This window comes from Eumetopias jubatus, unplaced genomic scaffold, assembly GCF_037043125.1.
Source record: "Eumetopias jubatus isolate StellerSeaLion01/CBP00866 unplaced genomic scaffold, mEumJub1_p1.0 scaffold_10, whole genome shotgun sequence".
Classification (NCBI taxonomy): domain Eukaryota; kingdom Metazoa; phylum Chordata; class Mammalia; order Carnivora; family Otariidae; genus Eumetopias; species Eumetopias jubatus.
Window position 1 is genome coordinate 94,434,652 of NW_028274816.1, and position 23,543 is coordinate 94,458,194.

Sequence of the window (23,543 nt, forward strand, 5' to 3'; positions counted from 1 at the left end):
GAAAGGTACAGCACAGAGAATACAGTCAGTGGAACTGTAACAGTGTTTGGTGACAGATGGTGGTGATAGATGGTGGCTACACTTGCGGTGAGCACAGCATAATGTATAAACCTGTTGAATCACTATGCTATATACACCTGAAACTAATGTAACACTGTGTGTCAACTACACATCAATTGAAAAACAATTAATGACCGGGCACCCGGCTGGCTCAGTCAGTAGAGCATGCAAATCTTGATCTCAGGGTCGTCAGTTTGAGCCCCACATTGGGTATAGACAGTACTTAAAAAAAATAATAATGACATTCTCAGCTAGGGTTTAAAAATCTGGCAGGCTTACTGAAAAATATTCATTGATGTTTATGACGACTGAGTTTGATCTACATACTACATGTAGCACAATACTTTAGTTGATAATATTTTCTTTTGATTTCACTTTTGCCATTTATCTCATTCTATTTTATTTTTTAAGTCTTAGTTTTAATTCCAATTAGTTAAAATACAGTGTTACTCTATTGTGTTAATGTAAAAACTGTCAGTTTCCTGTATAATCAATATTTCAAAGGCAAAGAAAAATAATTATTTCAGGAAAATGTTCCTGTCATGCCAAATACAACTTAGGTTCAGATAATGAAAACAGACTTGCCCACCTCATTTATCCAGTGCTCAAGTGTGATACCTACCACTACCTACAGCACAACACCAAACTGAGAACCAAGGTCCATGAACTTAAAGCCTATGTAGTTAATTTTTAAGATCCCTTCAAGTCCTGGGGCACCTGGGTGGCTCAGCTGGTTAAGCAACTGCCTTCGGCTCAGGTCATGCTCCCAGGGTCCTGGGATCGAGCCCCGCATCGGGCTCCCTACTCAGCAGGAAGCCTGCTTCTCCCTTGCCCACTCCCCCTGCTTGTGTTCCCTTTCTCGCTGTCTCTGTCAATTAAATAAATAAAATCTTTAAAAAAAAAAAGATCCCTTCAAGTCCTTACTCAGAATCTATTTACTCTTTTTGAAGTAAAATTCCAACTTTAAACTTTGTGATTCTAATTAGTTCCTGGCTTGAAAAAAATCAGCCATAAAAAACATTTTGGGGACAACCAAGTAAATCTGATTACAGACTGGGTTTTAGGTAATATTAGAGAATCACTGTCAATTTTATTTGGTTAATAAAAAAAAAACTGCGATTATGCAATTATGGCCTTATCTTTGAAGATGCAAACTAATGTATTTAGAGGTTAATTATCATGATGCCTGTCATTATTTTCAAATATCTCAGAAAAAAAATGAATACGGTAAAATCTTACAATCTAAGTCTTGAGAATGTCAATGTTTATTAAAAACATCTATCTTCCTACAGGAAAATATCGTAACTTCTTCATTAACAAAAAACACTTTTAATGTTTTTTAATTCTCTAACGATTGCCTCTCTGATTAAATCAGAAAGTCAGAAGCAGCAAATGGAAAAGAGAGAGAAGGTAGTCACAAGGAGGCATGTTGAGCGTTGCAAGGAATGCAAACTGACAGCCTGACAGTAAGGGAACAGACGTCAAAACAATACGGTATAGAAAATGCAAACCTAAGGTTGGGGCCGGTAAGACAGGAGCTATTCCAGAGCTCTCCAGCATTACAAAGCAGTATAATAATTAACAGGCTGAGATTCTTGACTTGCTTTTTATTACTAACTCACTGCCTAACCATGGTATTTTCTCTTACATAAGATTACCAAAAGTTGAAAAGAAAAAAAAATTCATCTAATAGCAGAACTCTACAACTAGCAATACATACATATAAACTTGGCCAATATTCCCAAATATCTATTTCAAATAAACAACTTTATATACACTGCTTTTGCATTTAAGTAAGCATTTTCCATGTTCTTCCATATCACCTAAATGGTAACAAGGAATGCATAATATTTAAAGAAGTCCTCCCTTACTGGAAGCTGATTTTTCACTCTTACACGTAGCACTGCAATGACCACCAGTCCACATACAATTTCTTCCTCCTTTTGGATTATTTACTTGGGATAGCATCCCAGAAATGAGATTAGTGGGTCAAAGGGTATAAACATAATACCATGCTGCATTCTCCCTCATACTCCACCAACACAAGAGTATACTTATTTCATTACAACTTTATCCTAGACATTAAACTTTTTTTCCCCAACATTATAGAGGTATAACTGGTCTACAAAACACTGCATATAATTAATGTATAAATTTGGTAAGTTTGCACATATGTACACACCATGTTACTATCATCATAATACAGGTAATGAACATATCCATCACCCCCAAAAGGTTCCTGGTTAAACATTTATTTTAGCAATTCAGTAGTTGTAAAATAGTATCTAACTTTAAAAAGCTAAGTAAAACAACTGAAAAATTTTCCATATGCTCCCTCACTAACAGCACTTACTCTCCTGTGATTTTTCACAAGTCATTTAACCTTCTGGGACTTTGTATGTCTCCAAAATGAGAAGACTGTACCAACCTCACTACTACTCAAGGGAGTGAAAAGTGAAGAAAGAGGGTCCATTTCTCACACATGAGATTGGCAAAATATCAAGACTGACAGGTTCCAGTGTTACTGAGATTATGGGGCACAGGCATTCTCATGTACTGCTGCTGCGTGTGTGCATCAGAAACAAATCTGACAATGTCTGTTAAAACTCTAAGCATATATTCGGGCGTCTGGGTGGCTCAGTCAGTTAAGGGTCTGCCTTCGGCTCAGGTCATGATCCCAGGATCCTGGGATCAAGCCCCACGTCGGGCTCCCTGCTCAGCGGGGAGTCTGCTTCTCCCTCTCCCTCTGCTGCTCCCCCTGCTTGTGCTCTCTCTCCCTCTCTCTCTCTCTCTCACTCGCTGTCAAATAAATAAATAAAATCTTTAACAAAAAACTGTAGGCATATAGGGACACCTGGGTGGCTCAGTCAGTTGAGCATCTGCCTTGGGCTCGGGTCATGATCCCGGGGTTGCAGGATCGAGTCCCGCATCGGGCTCCCTGCTCAGGCAGGAGCCTGCTTCTCCCTCTCTCTCTGCCTGCGGCTCCCCCTGTGTGTGCATGCACGCTGTCAAATAAATAAATAAAATCTTTTTTTAAAAAATTTTTATATATGCATATAATTTTATTAAATGCATATATTATATATGCATATATACAATTATTATATGTGCATATAATTTATATATATAATTTATATATATATTATGTATATAATTGTATATATGCATATGCATATAATTTCAAGCCAGATATCCAACTTTTAAAACTCCTTCACCCAGGAGCGCCTGAGTGGCGAAGTCAGTTAAGTGTCCAACTCTTGATTTCAGCTCAGGTCATGATGTCAAGGCCAGCTCCATGCTCAAGAGGGAGTCTGCTTGAGATTCTTTCTCCCTCTCCCTCTGCCCCAGTCCCTACCCACCCTGCTCTCCCTCTCTCCCTCTCTCTAAAAATAAATATGTCTCTTTTTAAATTTTTTTTACTTTTTATTTTATTTATTTATTTGACAGAGAGAGACACAGCGAGAGAGGGAACACAAGCAGGGGGAATGGGAGAGGGAGAGAAACAGGCTTCCCGAGGAGCAGGGAGCCCAATGCGGGGCTCGATCCCTGGACCCTGGGATCATGACCTGAGCCAAAGGCAGATGCTTAACTGACTAAGCCACCCAGGTGCCCCTAAATATGTCTTAAAAAAAAAAAAAAAAACTCCTTCACCCAGACATCCAACTTTTAAGACTATCCTACAGAAACAACAGTTAAGAAAGAATATATTTTTATTACAGGATGGATTATAATGAACAAACGAGAAAACTAGAACCACCTGAATGCCCAATATGAAACATTTATAGTATGGAATATTAAGCAGTAACTGGAAGTGGTGGAACTTAGAAAGATATCCATGATCTGTTGGTATGGAAGAAATATGCTTTGTAGGGATCATATAAATCTTCTTTAATTTTTAAAGGAAAACCCCTATCTACATTATTATAAGCATTTGTGTTTGTCACTATGGAAAAAGATACTAAAGATACAGCAAACTAGTAACAGGGATTTCTTCAGATGGGCTAAAAAGGGGAAATGATTCCCTTCTTCATATTCCCCTGTATCATTTGACTTACTATTATTTGGCTTGTGGGTAACTTTAAATGTCCACAGGTAGTAAAGATTTTATTAAAGGAGGTTCACATTCTTCAGTGAATGGTTATGTCCAATATGCCACAGGAGTAATAGTTTTTAAGGTTTACAACAAAAACAGTTAATACTTTCAAAAGTTCTGATACAAAAGCGTAATAAAAAGCTTAACTTCAGTTTAGCACCTCAGCACCCCTCCCCCAAATTCTGGATAAATGAAACATTACAGTACTCAAATCACTGAGCTGTGCAAAAAATCCCACCAAGGGTGTGTGAGAATGCACGCTGAACCCCTTCTCCCACTCACTCAATTCATTCCAGTGAACTGGCAGCAATCAGGAAGAAAACGATTCCTATTCTATGAGTACCCAAAGAGCAAGAATCTTTTTATTAATTTCTCGCCCAAAGAAAACAGGAAAAAGCACCAAGGAGCACCCTAGACAGTCTCTCCTCTCTAAGGGAAATCCTCTACTGAAGGGAAAAAAACATTTTAGGAAGAACAAGCTAACATTTCAATTGACCCAAGCTTAACATTTAATCAATGTGTGTTACAGTTCTTAAAATTTGGCTCTTATTGACTTAAAAATACACAAACGTGAAAAGGACACTATCAATGTTCCCACTCATGACTAGGAACAATGTTCAAGTGTACACCCATCAAGGCAAGGAAGATGTCATCTAAATTAGTTACTAGTCATCACTGTAAGGTGGAGGGTTTAAAATATTATAATCTCTCCTGAAATTAGCATATAAAAAAATCAAATCTTAAACACTGCTCATTTAAATAACTCAAAATTTTCAAAGTAGAAAAGTCCCATTTTTAAACATACCATGCCTACAATCTTCATCAGCTTGCCCATAGTTTTTCTGCAAAATAAAAAAAGATACAAGATTAAATTAAGTAGCTCAAGGGCTGCTTAACACAGATTTTATCCAAAAAGAGCTCTGCTTTGTTTCAAAGTTTAATTATTAATGCTTCAAATATAATATTCACAGAGCAAAACCAACTCATGTGCTCTCTTGAGGATTACATAGTACTCTACAAATAAACATTATAATGTACTTCCCTGTCCATTTACTCACCCGACTTCTCATTTTCTCTAGCTCCAAATCACCAGAGCCTCCTCCTTCATGATCACCCTCAGCTAATGACTTCACTGAAGGAAGGAAACTCCACTTTCCAATTGCTCAGACAAAACAACACTGAAGTAAGGAATCTGTGATGGTTCCCTCTCTTTCACTCCCTGCATTCACGGATTAAGAAATCTTTACTAGTTCTATCTTCAACTTAGAACCAGAACCAAAGCACTTCCCACTCTCTCCACTGCTACCATTTTGTCTGAACCACAGTCATCTCTGGCATGGATTATTCCAACAGCCTCCAAACTAGTCTTCCTGCCTCTACACTTACCCTTCTATAGCCTATTCTCAATACAAAAGCCAAAGAATTCCTGCCAAATCAGATCATACCACTCCTCTGCTCAAAACCCCGTAAGAGGGATGCCTGGATGGCTCAGTCAGTTAAGCGTCTGCCTTCCGCTCAGGTCATGATTCCAGGGCCCTGGTATCAAGTCCCGTATCAGACTCCTTGCTCAGCGAGGAGCCTGCTTCTCCTTCTGCCTGCCGCTTCCCCTGCTTGTGCTCCTCTCTCTCTCCCTCTCTCTCTCTCTGACAAATAAATAAAACCTAAAAAAAAAAATTTTTTTAATTAAAATTAAAAAAACCCAGGCGCCTGGGTGGCTCAGTTGTTAAGCGTCTGCCTTCAGCTCAGGTCATGGTCCCAGGGTCCTGGGATCGATCCCCACATTGGGCTCTCTGCTCAGCGGGAAGCCTGCTTCTCCCTCCCCCATTCCCCCTGCTTGTGTTCCCTCTCTCGCTGTGTCTCTCTCTGTCAAATAATAAAATCTTTAAATAAATAAATAAATAAATAAATAAATAAATTTAAAAAACCCACAAGAGCTCCCCATCTTAAGTAGAAGAAAAACAGGTCCTTACAGGGACCTGGAGGACCCCACAGGATCTAGTTCTGTTACCCTCTCCTTGTCACATACTCTTCTCCAGCACAGGGGCCATCTAGCTATGTCTCAAACATACCAGGCAGGCTTCTGCCTCAGGGTCTTCGCACTGACTCTTTCCTCTGCCTGTAATCTCTTCCTCCAGACTCTGACATGGCTCACTCCCTTCATATCACCTGATCAGTGAAACCAACCTTGACCACTCAATTTAAAACTGCAACTGCCTCCCTAACCCTAGGATCCCCAATCTCCCTTGCCCTGTCTGGCTTTTTTTCATGCAGACTGCTACCTTCTAACAATCTAAAGTGTCTACCTATATATAATATCTATGGCTTATTGTCTGTCCCCCTAATAGAAAAAATACCATGAAGGATCTTTTTCTTTCTCACCAATGTATACCAAGTACCTAGACCAGTGTCCAGCACATAGTATACACTCAATAAATATTTGGTGAATGAGTGAATAACCCAAAATGTTATACATTAGTGCAATTTAAAGGCTTAAAAACGGTTGCTGTAATTAAACATATTCAGCAATCACTAGTCAGGTCGCTCATCTCCTCAGCCCAGAATTAGGTGATTATGACCAACAACTGTCCCCACTCAGTGAAAAAGTCCCTTTTACATGGTTTGGCATTGGCTTATTAACAGTGTTTACTCACCAGTTGCAAAAATGAGGCAATTCTGTAAAGAAGACTCTCAATTTTGATGCTTTCTATCTCCAGTGGACATGGCCCTGTGAAGTCGGCCATGGAGTACTGGCCAAGAGAAAGGAGGGCCTCTGTGCAGTGCTTGAGGGTCATTTCATAGTCCTGCCTCTTAAGTGATTCACACGCTTGTTCACATGACTTCTCAGCTCTTCTGTCTTCCATGACTCAGGGACAAAAATCCTACAGGCAGGAAGAAAGAACAAGTCAGAGAAAGTTTTAAAATCTTACTAAATTGTAGCCTCATTCCTACCTCAGCTGGTTTAATTATCTATCTGAATAGTTACTCTCCATCAGCCTTCTGACCAAGTTGCAGCTGAGCAGTGGCTACTGATGCTACAAAATCTACACTTCTTTTATATTTTGTGAAATCTTCACTAAGATCCAAGCAAAATGTCAACCATAAGTCAGTATTATACAAACAACACATCAAATGTATAAATGAGGCGAATGTATAAATGAAACATGACTTTGAATACTGCAGAGTGCAACAAACCATGAAGGTTTCTTTTTTTTTTTTAAACCAGAAGGTACAGAAATGTTTCATATCCAAACCTCCCAAGTTCAGTCTTACAATTCCGTGGTTGTGATTGCAGAGAATCGAAATCTATACCATGCAGGATTTTTCCCACCAACATAAAAAAAAAAAAAAAATGGCTAAAATCCAAGTTTGAACTGCCTATTAATTCAATTCAACAAAGATTTCCCGAGGCTAAGCCCTGTGTTAGCAGCACTGAAGTCAAAGATGGAACATGGTGTCACTGCTTTCAAGAAACTCCGATTCTAGCAAAAGCAGCCAAGCACAAATGAACGATTACAAGAAAGACTTATTCCATCTGCCGAAAGGCATGAGCTGGCCTCCAAAGGTGAACAGGAGTTCACCACGCAGAGATGATAGGGAGAGCATATGTGGGCTTTTCAGAGAGAGGAGTTCAAGTGAAATGACGAGAGGAGAGACTATGTGACTTAAACTCCAGCTGCATCAGGGAAAAGAGGAGCAGGAGAGACAGATGACCTCACATGCCACAAGAAGTGAGAGCTTTATTCCACAGGTGATGGAGCAGGACAGATTTTCAAAGAAGGAAAAGAATCTGGGGCATCTGGGTGGCAGAGTCGGTTAAGTGTCCAACTCTTGGTTTCGACTCAGGTTGTGATCTCAGGGTCATGAGATCAAGCCCCGTGTCAGGCTCCACGCTCAGTGCAGAGGCTGCTTAAGGTTCTCTCTCCCTCTCTCTCCCCAAATAAATAAATCTTTAAAAATAAAAATAAAAATAACTAAATAAGGAAGGACCCTCTCATATAGAAATCCTGTGAAGAACTGGTGAGAGGCAGGCATTGCCATTAATAAGAGAGCACTACGGTGGTCCAAGGAAGAGATACTGAGAATTCAAGCACAGCCGCTCCCTAGCTGGATCACTCACACAGCAAGAGCACAAAACCTACGCGGAGAAGACCTAAAATCCTTTGACCTGATGATCACAGCACTACTTCAGAGGATCACTCTCGCTGACCTCTAGTCACCGGCTCCATCAAGCATGCAGATTGCTTTTCTTGCCTGCTCCCACCTTACTCGCTCTCCCAGTCTTCCCTCCTTTCCACCTTACCGACTGGCCCCACGTACTTATCTGTCCCTCTCGGCTCTCTCCAGCCCACATGTACACTCCTGCCTGGCCTCTCCAGCTATGATGACTACCTGGCCCCACGCTCTCCCAGCTGTTCTTCAGCCACGTGCTGCCTCTGCACTGCAGTGAAAGCCGAGGGGAGACACCCGCGGACGGGCCCCCAAAACACAGTGGCAAGGAGTGAGGCAGAAGGACAGACATGAGCAGAGGTCCGCGCCCCTTCAACTTCGTGATACTTGTATGTCAAAAAATGTAGAAATTTCTAAGGAATGGACCAAGAAAGATTCAAAAAGGACCTCAGCCTTTGTTAGCATTTGTTAAAATGGCTGGTATGCACATGGGTATAATATTCTTTACCTTTCTCAGTTTGAAATTTTTAATTAAAAGAATACCAAAACATGGCTTTAAAATTACAGGATATTTTAAATGTCTACATTTAGCAAATTAACTTTTAACAAGAACCACAAAAACAAAAACAATAAAAAAAAAAATCTGTTATTCACAAGATAATCCAACAAATAGGGGCGCCTGGGTGGCTCTGTCGGTTGAGCATCCAACTTTGTTTTAAGATTTTATTTATTTATTTGACAGATAGAGAGAAACAGTGAGAGAGGGAACACAAGCAGGGGGAGTGGGAGAGGGAGAAGCAGGCTTCCTGCCGAGCAGGGAGCCCGATGCGGGGCTCGATGCCAGGACCCTGGGATCATGACCTGAGCCGAAGGCAGACGCTTAACGACTGAGCCACCCAGGCGCCCCCGAGTGTCCAACTCTTGATTTCAGATCAGGTCGTGATCTCAGCATCACAATATCAAGCCCCATGTCCGGCTCCACACTCAGCAGGGAATCTGCTTGAGGATTCCCTCTCTCCTTCTCCCAGTCTCTCTCTAAAATAAATAAACAGGGGCACCTGGGTGGCACAGATGGCTAAGCATATGCCTTCGGCTCACACCATGATCTCCAGGTCCAGCGATCGGGCCCCACATGGGGCTCTCTGCTCAGCAGGGAGCCTGCTTCTCCCTCTCCCTCTCCCGCTGCTGTGCTCTCTCTGTCTCTCCCTCTCTCAGATGAATAAATAAAATCTTAAAATAAAATATCTCACTTTAAAATAATTAATTGAGGGTGCCTGGGTGGCTCAGTTGGTTAAGCGACTGCCTTCGGCTCAGGTCATGATCCTGGAGTCCCGGGATCGAGTCCCACATCGGGCTCCCTGCTCAGCAGGGAGTCTGCTTCTCCCTCTGACCCTCTTCCCTCTCGTGCTTTCTATCTCTCATTCTCTCTCTCTCTCAAATAAATAAATAAAATCTTTTTTAAAAAATAAAATAATTAATTAAATAAATAAATCTTTAAATAAATAATACAACAAATACCTAGAGTACTGAGTCCTCAGTCTCTACATGGCCTCCCTTTCAACTTCCTCAGCCCTCCTTCAATGGGCCACAAGACCCAGCTTGACTTAGCAAAGCTTAAATATGTAAGGTATAGTTGGTATTCATGCTCCTTATACAAACATGCATCAATCTGGATGAAATCAATTACCAAACGAAAATCAAAAATAATTTCTATATTACTACTGTGACTTTGCCCCTTAGACATAAGAATGTCATTAAAAGATAATCACTAACTTATTATACAGGCCTCAGCTGATGCTACTGACACTATGGGCCAAATACTTCTTAGTTTTGGGAGGCTGTCCTGTGCTTTTTAAGATGAGTAACAGCTTTTAACACTGGTCTCTACCCCCTAGATGCCAGTAGTCTCTGGCCTCTACCCACTAGATGCCAGTAGTCTCTCCCAACCTGTGACAACTAAAAGGGTCTGCAGACATAAGCAAATGTCCCCTGGGGTGTAAAATCATTCCTGATTGAGAATTACTGATACAAACAAGCATACAGTGTTTGCTTGCCAGATAAAAGCAACAATAGGTAGATAAACTCACGGATACCAAACACCCCAGAATGAGCAAATCTTTCCTATAAAACTCTCAGCCCACATCTAGAAAATATTACAAGAAGTAAAAAGAAAAGAAAACCCAAGAATGCACAACCTAAAATCTTTCTTAGGGACAGAAGGCAGCACAGTGATCCAAGCAGAGGCTCAGAGCCAGAGAACTTGCATTCAAAACTCACCAGCCCCCTGCACTCACCAACCCCCTCACTCACCATCAGCCCTGTCACTCAGACACTCGCCAGCTGCATGGCCAGGGCAAGTGACTTAACCTCCTGTATCTCGACTTACTTCTAAAATGGCAAGACAACTAATGCCTACCTCCTATGACTAATGCAGGCTTAGGTAAAATAATAGGTGTAGAACACTTATAAGAATGCCAGGCACACAGTAAGTGTTCAGTTAAGTGTTAGCTATTGTTTTTCCCTAAAATTCCAAATTTTCAATTTATATAAAGTAGAATCACTACACTGATCTCAACATACAATAATGTATTTATAGAAAACAAAACAGCACTCTACATAACTACTTTACTTACTTAACAGAGGAATTATTTTCATCTATTTTATCCACCTTAATAAACTGATAATGATTACGGAAGAATAGCCTTTGGAGAAGTAAGTACATTTGTACGTCACTGATCTAGACGAGATAACCCCTAAAAGTGGCTATAAAGGGAGATCACATGGCTCTTGTCAACATTAGCCACTAAACATATTCACCAGGGAAATCTCAATAACAACACGTAAGTAGAGATGAGAGGCAGAACTATTAACGTCAGGAGCTTTGTGGGTAAATGACTTAGAGTTAACATCTGGTTCATTAGGTTCAAGAGCTTACCCCAGAAGAGGATGTGAAAGTTTCTACCACAATTACCTTTGTTAATCAGGTCCTGAAAATTAGTTTCTACCTAAGTCCCACCTGAACCTCACTAGAGGTACTTCGCTGTAGTGTGGATCGCAGTACGGAACAGGTCTTAGTCAACTGTTTTCTCTGCTTTTTCAGAAAACAGCATGACCTTGCTACACATACTCCTGAAGAAATTAAAAGTGCTTTCTCACAGGTAAAATAAAAACTGCCAGTCAAGTGAGATGATGCCGCAAGCCATGCTAAAATGGACTACAGAAAATACAGAGTAAGAGATCTAGAACTACTTCTAGAAGAGGCCAGCACCCAGATACACCTCACTGTGGGGCTGACAGACACTCCTGACTAGGCTGCAGACACAGCCATATCAGTAGCACACGATCCCGCTGCGGGGCCAGAACAGCCTGATCCAAAGGCAGCCACCGACCAAGCTGGGTCTAGGAGAGCCTCTCCCGTGGGACAGGGAAGTCCAGGAAGGTCCAGGGAAAGGAGCTAAGTCACATGAATCACATCGATATAGGAAGAAGCACCATATCCACCTATTGTGAGATGTATCCTCTATCAGCCTTGATTCTTTCTCTTCCCGTTAAAAACATTCAACTTGCATAAAAAGAACATAAAACACTGTATCTTTCTACAAACTCCGATCCCTGTGGGGAACATGGGCTTTGGAGTGCATAACTTCACAGGCAAGAAAACAGGAATCAGAAACCAAGATTCCAGTCCAAATCCACGAACTCCTGCAATCTGTCGCTGACCCACAGAAGAGACTAATATCATCAGCTGTTTGGCCACCCAGTATCCATTCCTCTTCCTGGTAAGAAAAGCCCATACTTTCCCTTTGAGAATTCACCTCTCCCCTACTCTCAGTCCATGCGGTTCCTGAAGAGGAGACCGCACCAGGGAACTCAAGACTGCCATGTGACCACAACCAGCCAATCCAAGTCTCACAGCCCAGAACACAATGATTGGCTCAGGGTGAGACATGTGACCCCATAACAGCCAATGAAACATGAGACTTTTGCTGAGGCTTCTGGGAAAGCGGTGTTCTTTCCTGCTAAATCTAAAATCTGAGAGACTCCAGCAGTTGCATATGCTGCAGCCATTTTTCTAACATAGAGTGCCTACAACTGAAGTCTATATAGGAAAAGGCAGAGTTGATTCATGGGGAGAAACTGAGTCCTGATGTCACTACTTGAGCCCTGACTCCAGCTAGCTATGCCTGGACTTTACAGTTACTTGAGCCAAGAAATTTCTTTCTAGTTTAAGACAGTTCAGGTTGATGTTTCAGGCAGTTGGAACTAATTGATATATATGTACATCTAATTAGTACCTCACAGGAAGTGAAAAACAAAAGGAGCTGGTGACTGTCTCATAAAACAGTATCTACACACATGATTGCTAATAACACTGGCCACAATTATTGATTACTAATAACAGTAAGTGTAAAGAGGGAAAAAAGTGCGATATTTGGTTATAATGTCTGTTGAAAATATAATTCTAAAACATCTGTTTAAATGACTTCACCATAAAGCTACTTCAGCAATAATAAGAACCATTTACTGAATGCTTATTTTGTGCTGGATGTTGTTGAAAATACTCTATGTAATCTAATTTAATCCCCATAATGACCTTATAAAGTGGCTATTATTATTTTTCCCAATCCCATTTACAGAGAAGGAAACTGAAGCACAGAAAAGTCACTTACCCACAGCTATACTGTAAACAACAGAGGCAGGATTCAAGTCGACAGTATGACCCAGTTCATGCTTTTAGCCATGACACTGACTCTGAACCCACAATCAAGGTTCCAATGCTGTTCCATGAGTAGAAACTCAAACCCAGGCACTTCATCAAATGTGAACGTTAAGTATCACCATTTTAACTCTAAAACAGTCTTAATGACTGATTTCTTACATAATTCTGCATTATAAAAGTATCCGTGTGTTAACCACGTTAGAAATTAGCATTTAAAAGTAAGTGGGAAAGGGCGCCTGGGTGGCTCAGTTGGTTAAGCAACTGCCTTCGGCTCAGGTCATGATCCTGGAGTCCGGATCGAGTCCCACATCCGGCTCCCTGCTCAGCAGGGAGTCTGCTTCTCCCTCTGACCCTCTTCCCTCTCGTGTTCTCTCTCTCTCTCAAATAAATAAAATCTTAAAAAAAAAAAAAAAAGTAAGTGGGAAAATCCTCCCAAATCTAAGCCAATCATCTTTTTTGGTTAAGCAAAAGTCCTAGGAGTCCCTAAGACTACGGAGTATTTTAATTAGCACCACCTTTCCATAAAATGGTAACATTTGCACCTTCCACAAAAGTCAACTTTATGAGAACATTCCTATCACTAAGTTAGTTTTCATAGCTTTTTTTTTTAAGATTTTATTTATTTATTTGACAGAGAGAGACACAACGAGAGAGGGAACACAAGCAGGGGGAGTGGGAGAGGGAGAAACAGGCTTCCCGCAGAGCAGGGAGCCCGATGCAGGGCTCGATCCCAGGACCCTGGGACCATGACCTGAGCCCAAGGCAGACGCTTAACGAATGTGCCTCCCACGCACCCCTCATTGTTTTTATAGGAAAGAAACTTGTTTTAAAATCTATCCATCTTGGGGCACCTGGGTGGCTCAGTCATTAAGCTTCTGCCTTCGGTTCATGATCCCAGGGTGCTGGGATAGAGCCCCGCATGGGGCTCCCTGCTTGGCGGGAAGCCAGCTTTGCCCTCTCCCACTCCCCCTGCTGTGTTCCCTCTCTCGCTGTCTCTTTCTCTGTCAAATAAATAAAATATATATTTTTTTAAAAATCTATCCATCTTAGTACAATCCAAAAAAAGGGAAAAAAATGATAAATTAGACCTAATCAAAATTAAACATTTTTCCTCTCTGAAAAACACCGTTAAAGGAATGAAGAGAAAGCTAAAGACTAAGAGAAAATTATTTGCAATCACATATCTGAAAAAGGATTTGTATCTGGACATAGAAAGAACTCTCAAAACTCAATAATAAGAAAATAACCAAATTAAAAGCTGGATAAAAGTTTTCCACACACACTCCACAAAGAAGATAGGATGATGGCAAATTAGCACATGAAAAGATGTTCAATGGCTTTAGTCATCAGAGAAAGGCAAATTAAAACCATGATTAGACACTACTACATCCCTATCAGAATGGCTACATTACAAATATTGATAATATCAGTGATGTGGAATAACTAGAACTCTCATACATTGCTAGTGGGAATATAAAATGGTACAACCCCTCCAGAAAAAGGGTTGACAGTTTCTTAAAAAGTTAAACATATACTCACTGTATGACCCAGCAATCCCCTCTCCCCACAGACAGCTACCCTGGAGAAATGAAAACGTATGTTCACACAAAAATCTATACACAGATGTTTACAGCAGCTCTATTCATAACTGCTATAAACTGGAAACAATCCAAATGTCCTTTAATAAGTGACAATGGAAAACTACTCAGCAATAAAAAAAGAATAAATTTGCAATATATATAATACCTTAGATGAATCTGAAAGAATAAAAGAGACCAGTCTCCAAAGCTTAACAGCGTATGATTCCATTTGTATTATATTCTCAAAAAGCCAAAACTATAGGGATGGAAAAAGGTCAGTGGTTGCAGGGGTGATGGAATGGAGGTGGGTAACTACACAAGGAGCGCATGAGGGAGTTTTCTGGGATGACGACAGTGTGTATCCTGACTGTGGGGATGTCTGCACAAACTATACATGTATTAAACTGAAAAATTTTTATTACCAAAAGAAAAAAGCCACTTTTACAGTATGATAATTTAAAAGTAAAATTTTAAAATTACTTTTAAAATATGAATCGCAATGTCACAATTAACATGTTTTTTAAAAACTGAAAATAGATACAGAAGGATAAGTGTTGTTAATAAATGGAAACTTATACACACTTCCCTTTCCATGCATGTACATTTTAGAGGCAAGAATGGAGGCTCAGAAAGAATGTCTCCAAATAGAGCAATCATTGAGTTCACTTGGCACAAAATGTAGGATACTTCTGAAGAATTCCATCATTGCTAGGTAATTTGTTCAGGACCAAAAGTAAATATTGGAAGAAAAATGCAATCAACAGTGCACCACAAAGGTGGTAGGTAGACAGGCCTGGACTAAGACATTTTCAGTAACAGATGATAAAAAGGAAGGTGATTTTTAAAAGCATCATTCTTTTCCCACTGTGGACTTCTTTCTAGAACAGTATAAGAAAGACCACCATGAAACCAAGTCATGAAATGTATTTTATTGTAAAAAAAAAAAAAAAAATCAGTTATCTTCCCTAAATTAACTTTTCTTGTTAATGTAGTTATGTTCCTCCTTTATTTCAAAAGAGCTAAAGCTTATTTGATTACAGACAGACTTCAAAGAACAAAAATAAACCGTGACCAAACAGCAGGAGCCAATGGCAGTAAATAAAATTTCCTCAATCTAAATTGAAGATGATTTCTATACTGTCTTATACATTTGTTTCCATCAGAAACAAAAAAATTATCTTCCTCATAATTAACTTGGGTGGAATGAATCGGACTGCATTTGTCAAGATTTGCAAAGACTGATGATGAGTTTTGCTGGACATAATAACTATCCACTCACTAACAGCCATAATCAGGTCTTGATTATAGACTCCAAGTTGTCCTTAATTATTAAGTTATATAAACAATAAAAGCATAGGAAAACTTACAATAAAATACATAAGTTTCTTTACATGACTAATAAAACAAAAATTTAAAGGAAGAATTGCTAGGAAAAAATTAAGAGATTCACTTTTTTTTACAAAGTCAATAATTTGCCTTTAATCTGCCTCATGCATTGTTATTTTCCCTGTGGAAACTCTATTATTCTAAAAACAAGACTCTTCTGGAAAGTAAACGTATTGTGACAAAAAAAGAAAAGCCAGATTGATACATTATTAAAATAACCCATATGACCTAGCCCAGTGGATTCAAGAAAGCGTATCAGAGCACGCCCGGTTCTCCAGACTCAGCAGCATAGCTGTGGGGGGACAGTGATACCACTAGAAGGGTGTCATGCTTCCTCAGTGACACAAAAAGTTAAGAACCATTACTCCAGAGGTGGCACGGTGGTTCTGAAAGGCCCATAAAATAATGTCCAGGCTCATTACCAGATGTCCAGGCCACCCACAGCCTGGCTACAGCCTAACTTTCCCACCGCTCCCAAAGGACAGCCAGGCGTCAGAGTCTCTGACAATGCCCTTCCCAGTGCCTGAAAGTCCTTTCCCTCCTGTCTCTGACCCTAACTCCTACTCAGCTTTAAATGAATGCTCCCAGACTTAACTTCCCTAAAATGTTCTCCCCCCCAAACCAGCACTACTTCCTATAGAATGATTTGGCCTCTTAATCTTTTATTATTTTGAATTAAATATATAAGATGTTTTATCTGCCCACACAACCATCTTATAAATAGGGATCATATTTTATATCATTTATATCCCCAAGACAACAATTCAATTCACTAAAGCCATTCAGTAAATACTTTAATCGAATTTCCCAAAGAGATGGCCTAAAATAACCTGAATGCCAAGCATTCCAAGAACTGTCCTGTACCAAATTCAGTACTCATTAGAATTCCAAGTCATAAAGAGGAATATTGTGTTATCTTTAAATTTATCTGCTTTTATCCAAAACTGGAATCTGTCATGGTTCTGTGGGATACATAGGCAAAATATTCTGCAAAGTAAAGAAAATTTTATTCACTGTACTGTATTTAATATTTACCCAGACTTGCATTTTTCTCTAAAACTCTTATAAAATCTCTGAGCATGCAAGAAGCATTAGATGAGCGACTACGCCCATTGAGAAGAAAACTAGAAACTAAAATCACTCATATTCCATTTTGAATAATCTCTTTCATAAAGAGGTAAATTCTCTTTATGAAAATTATGAAAATCTTTATGAAAAATTCCAGAATACATGGAATTCAATATAGCAAAGTAAAATGTTCTAAGTACATAAAAGAAATATCCTAATGGACCTTCTACCATCTGTCTTAGTAACTAAAATGATAAAAACAAGAAAAGCGAAATTTTAAAAGTTGTATCAACAGCTAAAATTGAGGGTTTTTTTCCATCTATTAGTCTGACTTTTCCTGACCCATATTTTACAATTGCCAGCAATTCTGGAGACAGCCTTCTTTCAATAATTCCAAATTATTTCTTGAAAAGTTTGAGTCTCCTCTCAAATCATCCAACATGCCTACTAATCAATAAAAATATATATATTTAAAAACTCATATTTATGAAGCAATCAAATTAAAAGACTGACTTTCTAGAAAAGGTTGCTACTTGCCAAGAAAATTTTTTTACTAAAAAACATTTTCTATTCTTTGTATTTATTTTCCCTTTCAGATTATCTGTGGAGACTTGTAAACACATCATAATCCCAAACAGTTGAGCTTTTTCAAACATAAATCAATTTTAAAAAAAGCCAACTGCATAATTAAAACAAAATGGCACCACCACCACCACCATCATCCTTTTTTTTTTAATAGTTTGTTTACATCGGGGTTTTTTTTAGATTTTTATTTATTTATTTGAGAGAGAGAGAATGAGAGAGAGACAGCACATGAGAGGGGGGAGGGTCAGAGGGAGAAGCAGACTCCCTGCTGAGCAGGGAGCCGGATGCAGGACCCGATCCAGGGACTCCAGGATCATGACCTGAGCTGAAGGCAGTCGCCCAACCAACTGAGCCACCCAGGCACCCCACCATCATCCTTCTTAAAAGCTGTCTTTAATTTACTAACAGTCTATGTTCTAAAACTGTATTTTCAAATCAGTGTTTGAAACTCAGTACAGTTTCCTACTCCCATATATAAGTAAAAACAAGTTTGGGTAAGTAAAAAAACAAAAAGTAGATTATAAAATAATACAGTATATAATCCTACTTTATAAAACATATATGTATTGAATGTTACATAAAAAGCCAAGATATGAAACAAAATATTAAAAGTGAGTATCTCCTTCCCCAAAACCTGTAACTCATCATGAGGAAAACATCAGACAAACCCAAACTGAGGAACACTGTACGAAATACCCGACCAGGGGCACCTGGGTGGCTAAGTCAAGCTAAGTGTCCAACTCTTGGCTCTGGCTCGGGTCCTGATCTCAGGGTCGTGAGATGGAGCCCCACAAAGGGCTCTGCGCTCAGCGTGGAGTCTGCTTGGGATTCTTTCTCCTCCTCTACTTCTGCCCCTCTCCTGGCTCACTCACACACACTCTCTCTTTCAAATAAATAAATAAATCTTCGAAAAGAAGGAAGGAAGGAAGAAGGGAAGGAGGGAGGGAGGAGAGAGAGAAGGAAAGAAGGTAAGAAAGAGAAACACCTGACCAGGACTCTTCAAAATTGTCACGAAAACAATGAAACTGTGAAAAACAGTCGTAGCCCAAGAAACATGAAAACTATATTCAACATGGATCCTGGATAGGTCTTTAAACAGAAAAAGGGCTTTAGTGGAAAAACTAGAAAAAAACAAATAAAATCTGGATATTACTTAACACTAATGTTCCAATGAAGGTTTCTTAGATTTGACAAATGTACCACAGAAATGTAAGGTATTAAAATGGGGGAACTTCTTCTTGAGAAAACTTTGACTTGCAAAAGAGGAGCGACAGGTATAGTGACTGTGAATTTTGACCCCAATTTTAGCTAAGCTGCATAAATCAATCTCTGCTCAAGTGTAAACTAAAAAAACAACAACAATAAAAAAACCAATGGGGAAAACTGGGTGAAGAGTATATGAGAACTCTGGCCTACATTTACAACTTTTCTGTAAATCTAGTATTATTCCAAAGTTAGAAGTTTGTTTAAAAAATTAAAGTGGAGGGGCGTCTGGGTGGCTCAGTCATTAAGCATCTCCCTTCAGCTCAGGTCATGATCCCAGGGTCCTGGGATCGAGCCCCCCGCATCGGGCTCCCTGCTCAGCAGGAAGCCTGCTTCTCCCTCTCCCGCTCCCCTTTCTGTGTTCCCTCTCTCGCTGTGTCTCTCTCTCTCTACTAAATAAAATCTTTAAAAAATAAAAATAAAAAATAAAGTGGATATCTCTGAGTGGTGGATTATGGATTTTTTCATTCATCTGCGTTTTTCAACAAGCAACATCCTTCACTGTCATGAAAAACAAAAGAGGGGGGAATAACTATTCTAGATTTTTAAAAAACTAAACAAGGGCGCCTAGGTGGTTTGGTCAGTTAAGCATCTCACTCTTGGTTTCAGCTCAGGTCATGATCTCAGGGTCCTGGGATCAAGCCCTGCAACGGGATCCAAGCCCTGCAACAGGCTCCGAGCTCTGCCTGGGATTCTCTCTCCTCTCTCTCTCTCTCTCTGCCTCTCCTCCAACTCTTGCACGCTCTCTCAAATAAACAAAATCTAAAAAAAAACCTAAAGAGACATAATAACCTAAAGAAATAAAATACATTTTGGGGACAAATGGGGAAACTTATATATAGACTTGATATTTGATAGTAAAACCATTAGTATTACTGAATTCTTCGGTGTGATAATATTATGTTTATTAAGAAAAATGGCCTCATACTTAAGAGATACAGTTGACCCTTAGGGTGCTGACCCCCATGAAGTCAAAAATCTGTTTAACTCTGACTCCCCAAAAACTTAACTACTAATAACCTACTGTTGACCAGAAGCCTTACCGCTAACAGTCAATTAACACATACTTTGTATGTTATCTTATATAGTGTATTCTTAGAATTAAGTAAACTAGAGAAAAGAGAATGTTATTAAAAGAATCACAAGAGGGACACCTGGCTGGCTCAGTCAGTACAGCATGCAAATCTTGATCTCAAGCTCCATATTGGGTGTAGAGATTACTTAAATAAATAAATCTTTAAAAAAAGAAGAAGAAGGAATCACAAGGAACAGAAAATACATTTACTGTACTGTAAATACACTCCATGTATAACTGGACCTGCACAATTCAAACCTGTATGAATGAAGTACCATCCAATATGTCTGCCACTAACTTTCAACTGGTTCTGGGAAAAAAAACCTCTATTTAGAGAAAGAGAGAAAGCAAATTATGGCAAATGCTAACAACTGAGTGTTGATTATACTAGTCTTTCAACTTTCCTATAGGCATAAATATTTTCATAATATAAATTAAACTAATGGTTCTCTTTAACTTAAAAAAGTGATTTGAAACCCAAACTAATCCAGGGGTGCCGGTGGCTCAGTCAGTTAAGCATCCGACTCTTGGTTTCAGCTCAGCTCAGGAAATCATCTCAGGGTTGTGGGATCGAGTCCGCACTGGGCACTGGGCATGGAGGCTGCTTGAGATTCTCTCTCTCCTTCCACCCCCTCTCCTCCCTGCCCACTCTCACTCTGTCATTTTGTAGGTGCGTGCTCTCTCAAAAAAAAAAAAAAGTCCAGAAAATAACAAGTGTTGGTGAGGAGGTGGAGAAATACACTGCTAGTGGGACATAAAATGGTGCTATTACTATGGAAAACAGTACGGTGATTCTTCAAAAAATTAAACATAGAATTACCACAGGATCCAGCAATTCCACTTCTGGGTTAATTTCCAAAAGAATTAAAAGCAGGGACTCAAACAAATACTTGTATACCCTTGTTTATAGCAGCATTATTCACATTGGCCAAAAGGGAGAAGCAACCCAGGTGTCTATTTACAGATGAATGGAAGGGCACCTGGGTGGCTCAGACAGTTAAGAGGCTGCCTTGGGCTCAGGTCATGATCCCAGGGTCCTGGGATTGAGCCCCATTGCCTCCCTGCTCAGCAGGGAGCCTGCTTCTCCCTCTCCGCCTCCTCATGCTCTCTCTCTCTCAAATAAATAAATAAAATCTTTAAAAAAAAAAAAAGACGAATGGATTAAAAATGTGGTGTTTACATACAATGGCATATTACTTATCCTTAAAAAAAGGAAGGAAATGCTGACATAAGCTACAATATAGGTGAACCTTGAAGACATTATGCTAAGTGAAAAGAGGCAGACACAAAAGGACAATGTATGATTATACTTACATGAGGGACCTAGAATAGCCAAATTCATAGAGAGAGAAAGTAGAACGCTGGCTGCCAGGAGCTTGAGGGAGGGGGAAATGGAGAGTTGTTGTTTAATGGGTACAGAGCTTCAGTTGGGGCAATGAAAGAGCTTTGGAGACGGAGGGTGGGACATTCCCATAACCACGTGAATGTACCTACTGCCACTGAACTGTATGGCTAAAATGATAATTTTATGTTATGCCTATTTAACCAAAATTTCTTAAAAAAAACAAACAAACACAGAAGCCTTGATACCCTCCTTATAAGCAGTGAGGCCCATGTCCTAATCCAGATGCAAACTTAAAGACTCCTTATTGCCCATTCCCCCAGTATGCCCTACCGGTGAAGAACTGAGAGCTCGCAGAGCCAGAGCCAGAGCCAGAGCCAGAGCCAGAGCCAGAGCCAGAGCCAGAGCCAGAGCCAGAGCCAATGGTGGAAAATTAGTCCCACTAAATAAATTTAGAAAAGCCAAAGCAGAAGGCCAAATCCAGAGTAGTTGGCGAGAGGCAGGCTAGGGAAGAGAAGGCAAAGGCAGAAAGCAGAGACTCTCCCAGGACAGGGGCAGCTTGATGAGACTGGTAAGGACAGCACAGTGGTGAGAACAGGGAAGAACAGAGAGCAGGAGAGCTCAGAGAAGGGAATTCACCCGGGATAAGGGCGAGGAAGTGGAGGAAAAGGTAAAAGAGAATTATGAGAAGGGGATTCATTCAAGAAGGGATTCTGCCCAAGTGTCAGCAGAAAAATGACTTCCTTCCATTGAGGCAGTCATTTGTATCCAAAGAAACCAAGAAAATTGATAAAGCCTATGGAAAGTTAGGAGGAAAAATATTTTCCTATGAAAGACTACTACTATGGCGCCATCTCCAGAAAACTAATGCCATTTTTTTCATTGGTTTTTGTTTTTACAAGAAGAAAACACTTACTTGTTCAGGAATAATTTCAACATGGGCCTACCTTTTTCCTTTTTAAGATTTATTTATGTATTTGAGAGAGCAAGCCCGCGCACGAGCCCACACGTGTGCTCCAGCCGGGAAGGGGCAGAGGGAGAGGGAGAATCCCAAGCATATTCCACACTGAGCGTGGAGCCCAACACAGGGCTCGATCCCACAACCCTGAGATCGTGACCTGAACTGAAATCGAGTCAGACACTTAACCAACTGAGTCACCCAGGTGCCCCTGGGCCTACCTTTTTTATTTGTATCAAACACCAGTACGCCATGAATGAGTTTTAAATGTTCTATGGAATAGGGGTTAAGAGTATACAGGCTTAAAACCAGACCTGCCTGAATTTCAATCCCGGCATTGAAACCTGAGACAATCTACATAAAAATCTGCCTCGATCTCCAAATCTGTAAAATAGGGATAATAAAAGTATCCACCTCCCAGGACTCTTGCAAGAATTAAATAGGTTAAATTACAAAAGTACTTAGAACAGTGCCTGGCCCACTGTCATAAAAGCATTAGCTCACTATTATCCTCCAAATCTAGAATGTGAGCTCCATGGGAGCCGGGATTCTGTCCATTTGGTTCACTGTTGAAGCCCTAGGTTCCTGACGGAAGTATGTGCTGAAAAATAAAAATTTGTTGAATAAGATAAACTTTCTGCCAGCAACACAGAATCCCAAAGTTGAATAGCACTACCTTTTTGTTATTACTGACAACTAAAATCTGCATCATAGTTTAGCCTCAAGGTTTAGAGAACATACAGCATTTTTTGCCTCTCTTTATCTCACGTGATTCTGCAAAGCTGCCATCATTTATCTCCATCTCACAGACAAACTAAGACTCAAAAGACTTAAGTGATTTGCCCAAAAACACAAAAGTCTGAGGCAGAACAGGATTCTGGAAGTTAATCCTACTTCTCTTCCCTCCAGACTACAGCCAGACAGCTCAAAGCATACCCTACTGAATTGTTCAAATTCTCCCTACCTGCCAATGAACCAAGTTTAAGGTCACCAACACACTTCATCTTCCCATTTGCTTTCAAGTCACTGACGGAGAGGGAAGAAACAGATGATACAACACCAACAACTGTTCAAGTTGGACAATGGGTACAGCAGGTAGTCTTTTTCCACTTTCTGTGGAACCTTTGAAAGCTTCCATAATAACAAATTTTAACTAAGGGGCGCCTGGGTGGCTCAGTCAGTTAAGCGTCTGCCTTTGGCTCGGGTCATGATCCCCGAGTCCCGGGATCGAGGCCCGCATCGGGCT

At 40.1% G+C, this 23,543-nt stretch overlaps 1 protein-coding gene across 6 annotated transcripts in view; it reads right to left on the bottom strand.

Moving 5' to 3' along the window:
- The window catches only part of HELZ (helicase with zinc finger), a 157,209-nt gene that overhangs the window by 122,834 nt on the left and 10,832 nt on the right, over window positions 1–23,543 (bottom strand). For 5 of the 6 annotated variants that reach the window (XM_028087428.1, XM_028087429.1, XM_028087425.1 and 2 more), the window contains 2 exons: window positions 6,805–7,032; window positions 4,959–4,995 (listed from right to left, as the gene is read on the bottom strand). In XM_028087428.1, coding sequence (XP_027943229.1) covers window positions 4,959–4,995; window positions 6,805–7,014 — 247 coding nt within the window. In that variant the 5' untranslated portion in view covers window positions 7,015–7,032. Of the gene's footprint in view, window positions 1–4,958; window positions 4,996–6,804; window positions 7,033–14,579; window positions 14,620–23,543 lie in introns of all 6 variants that reach the window. The other variant, XM_088028180.1, reaches the window with a different exon arrangement.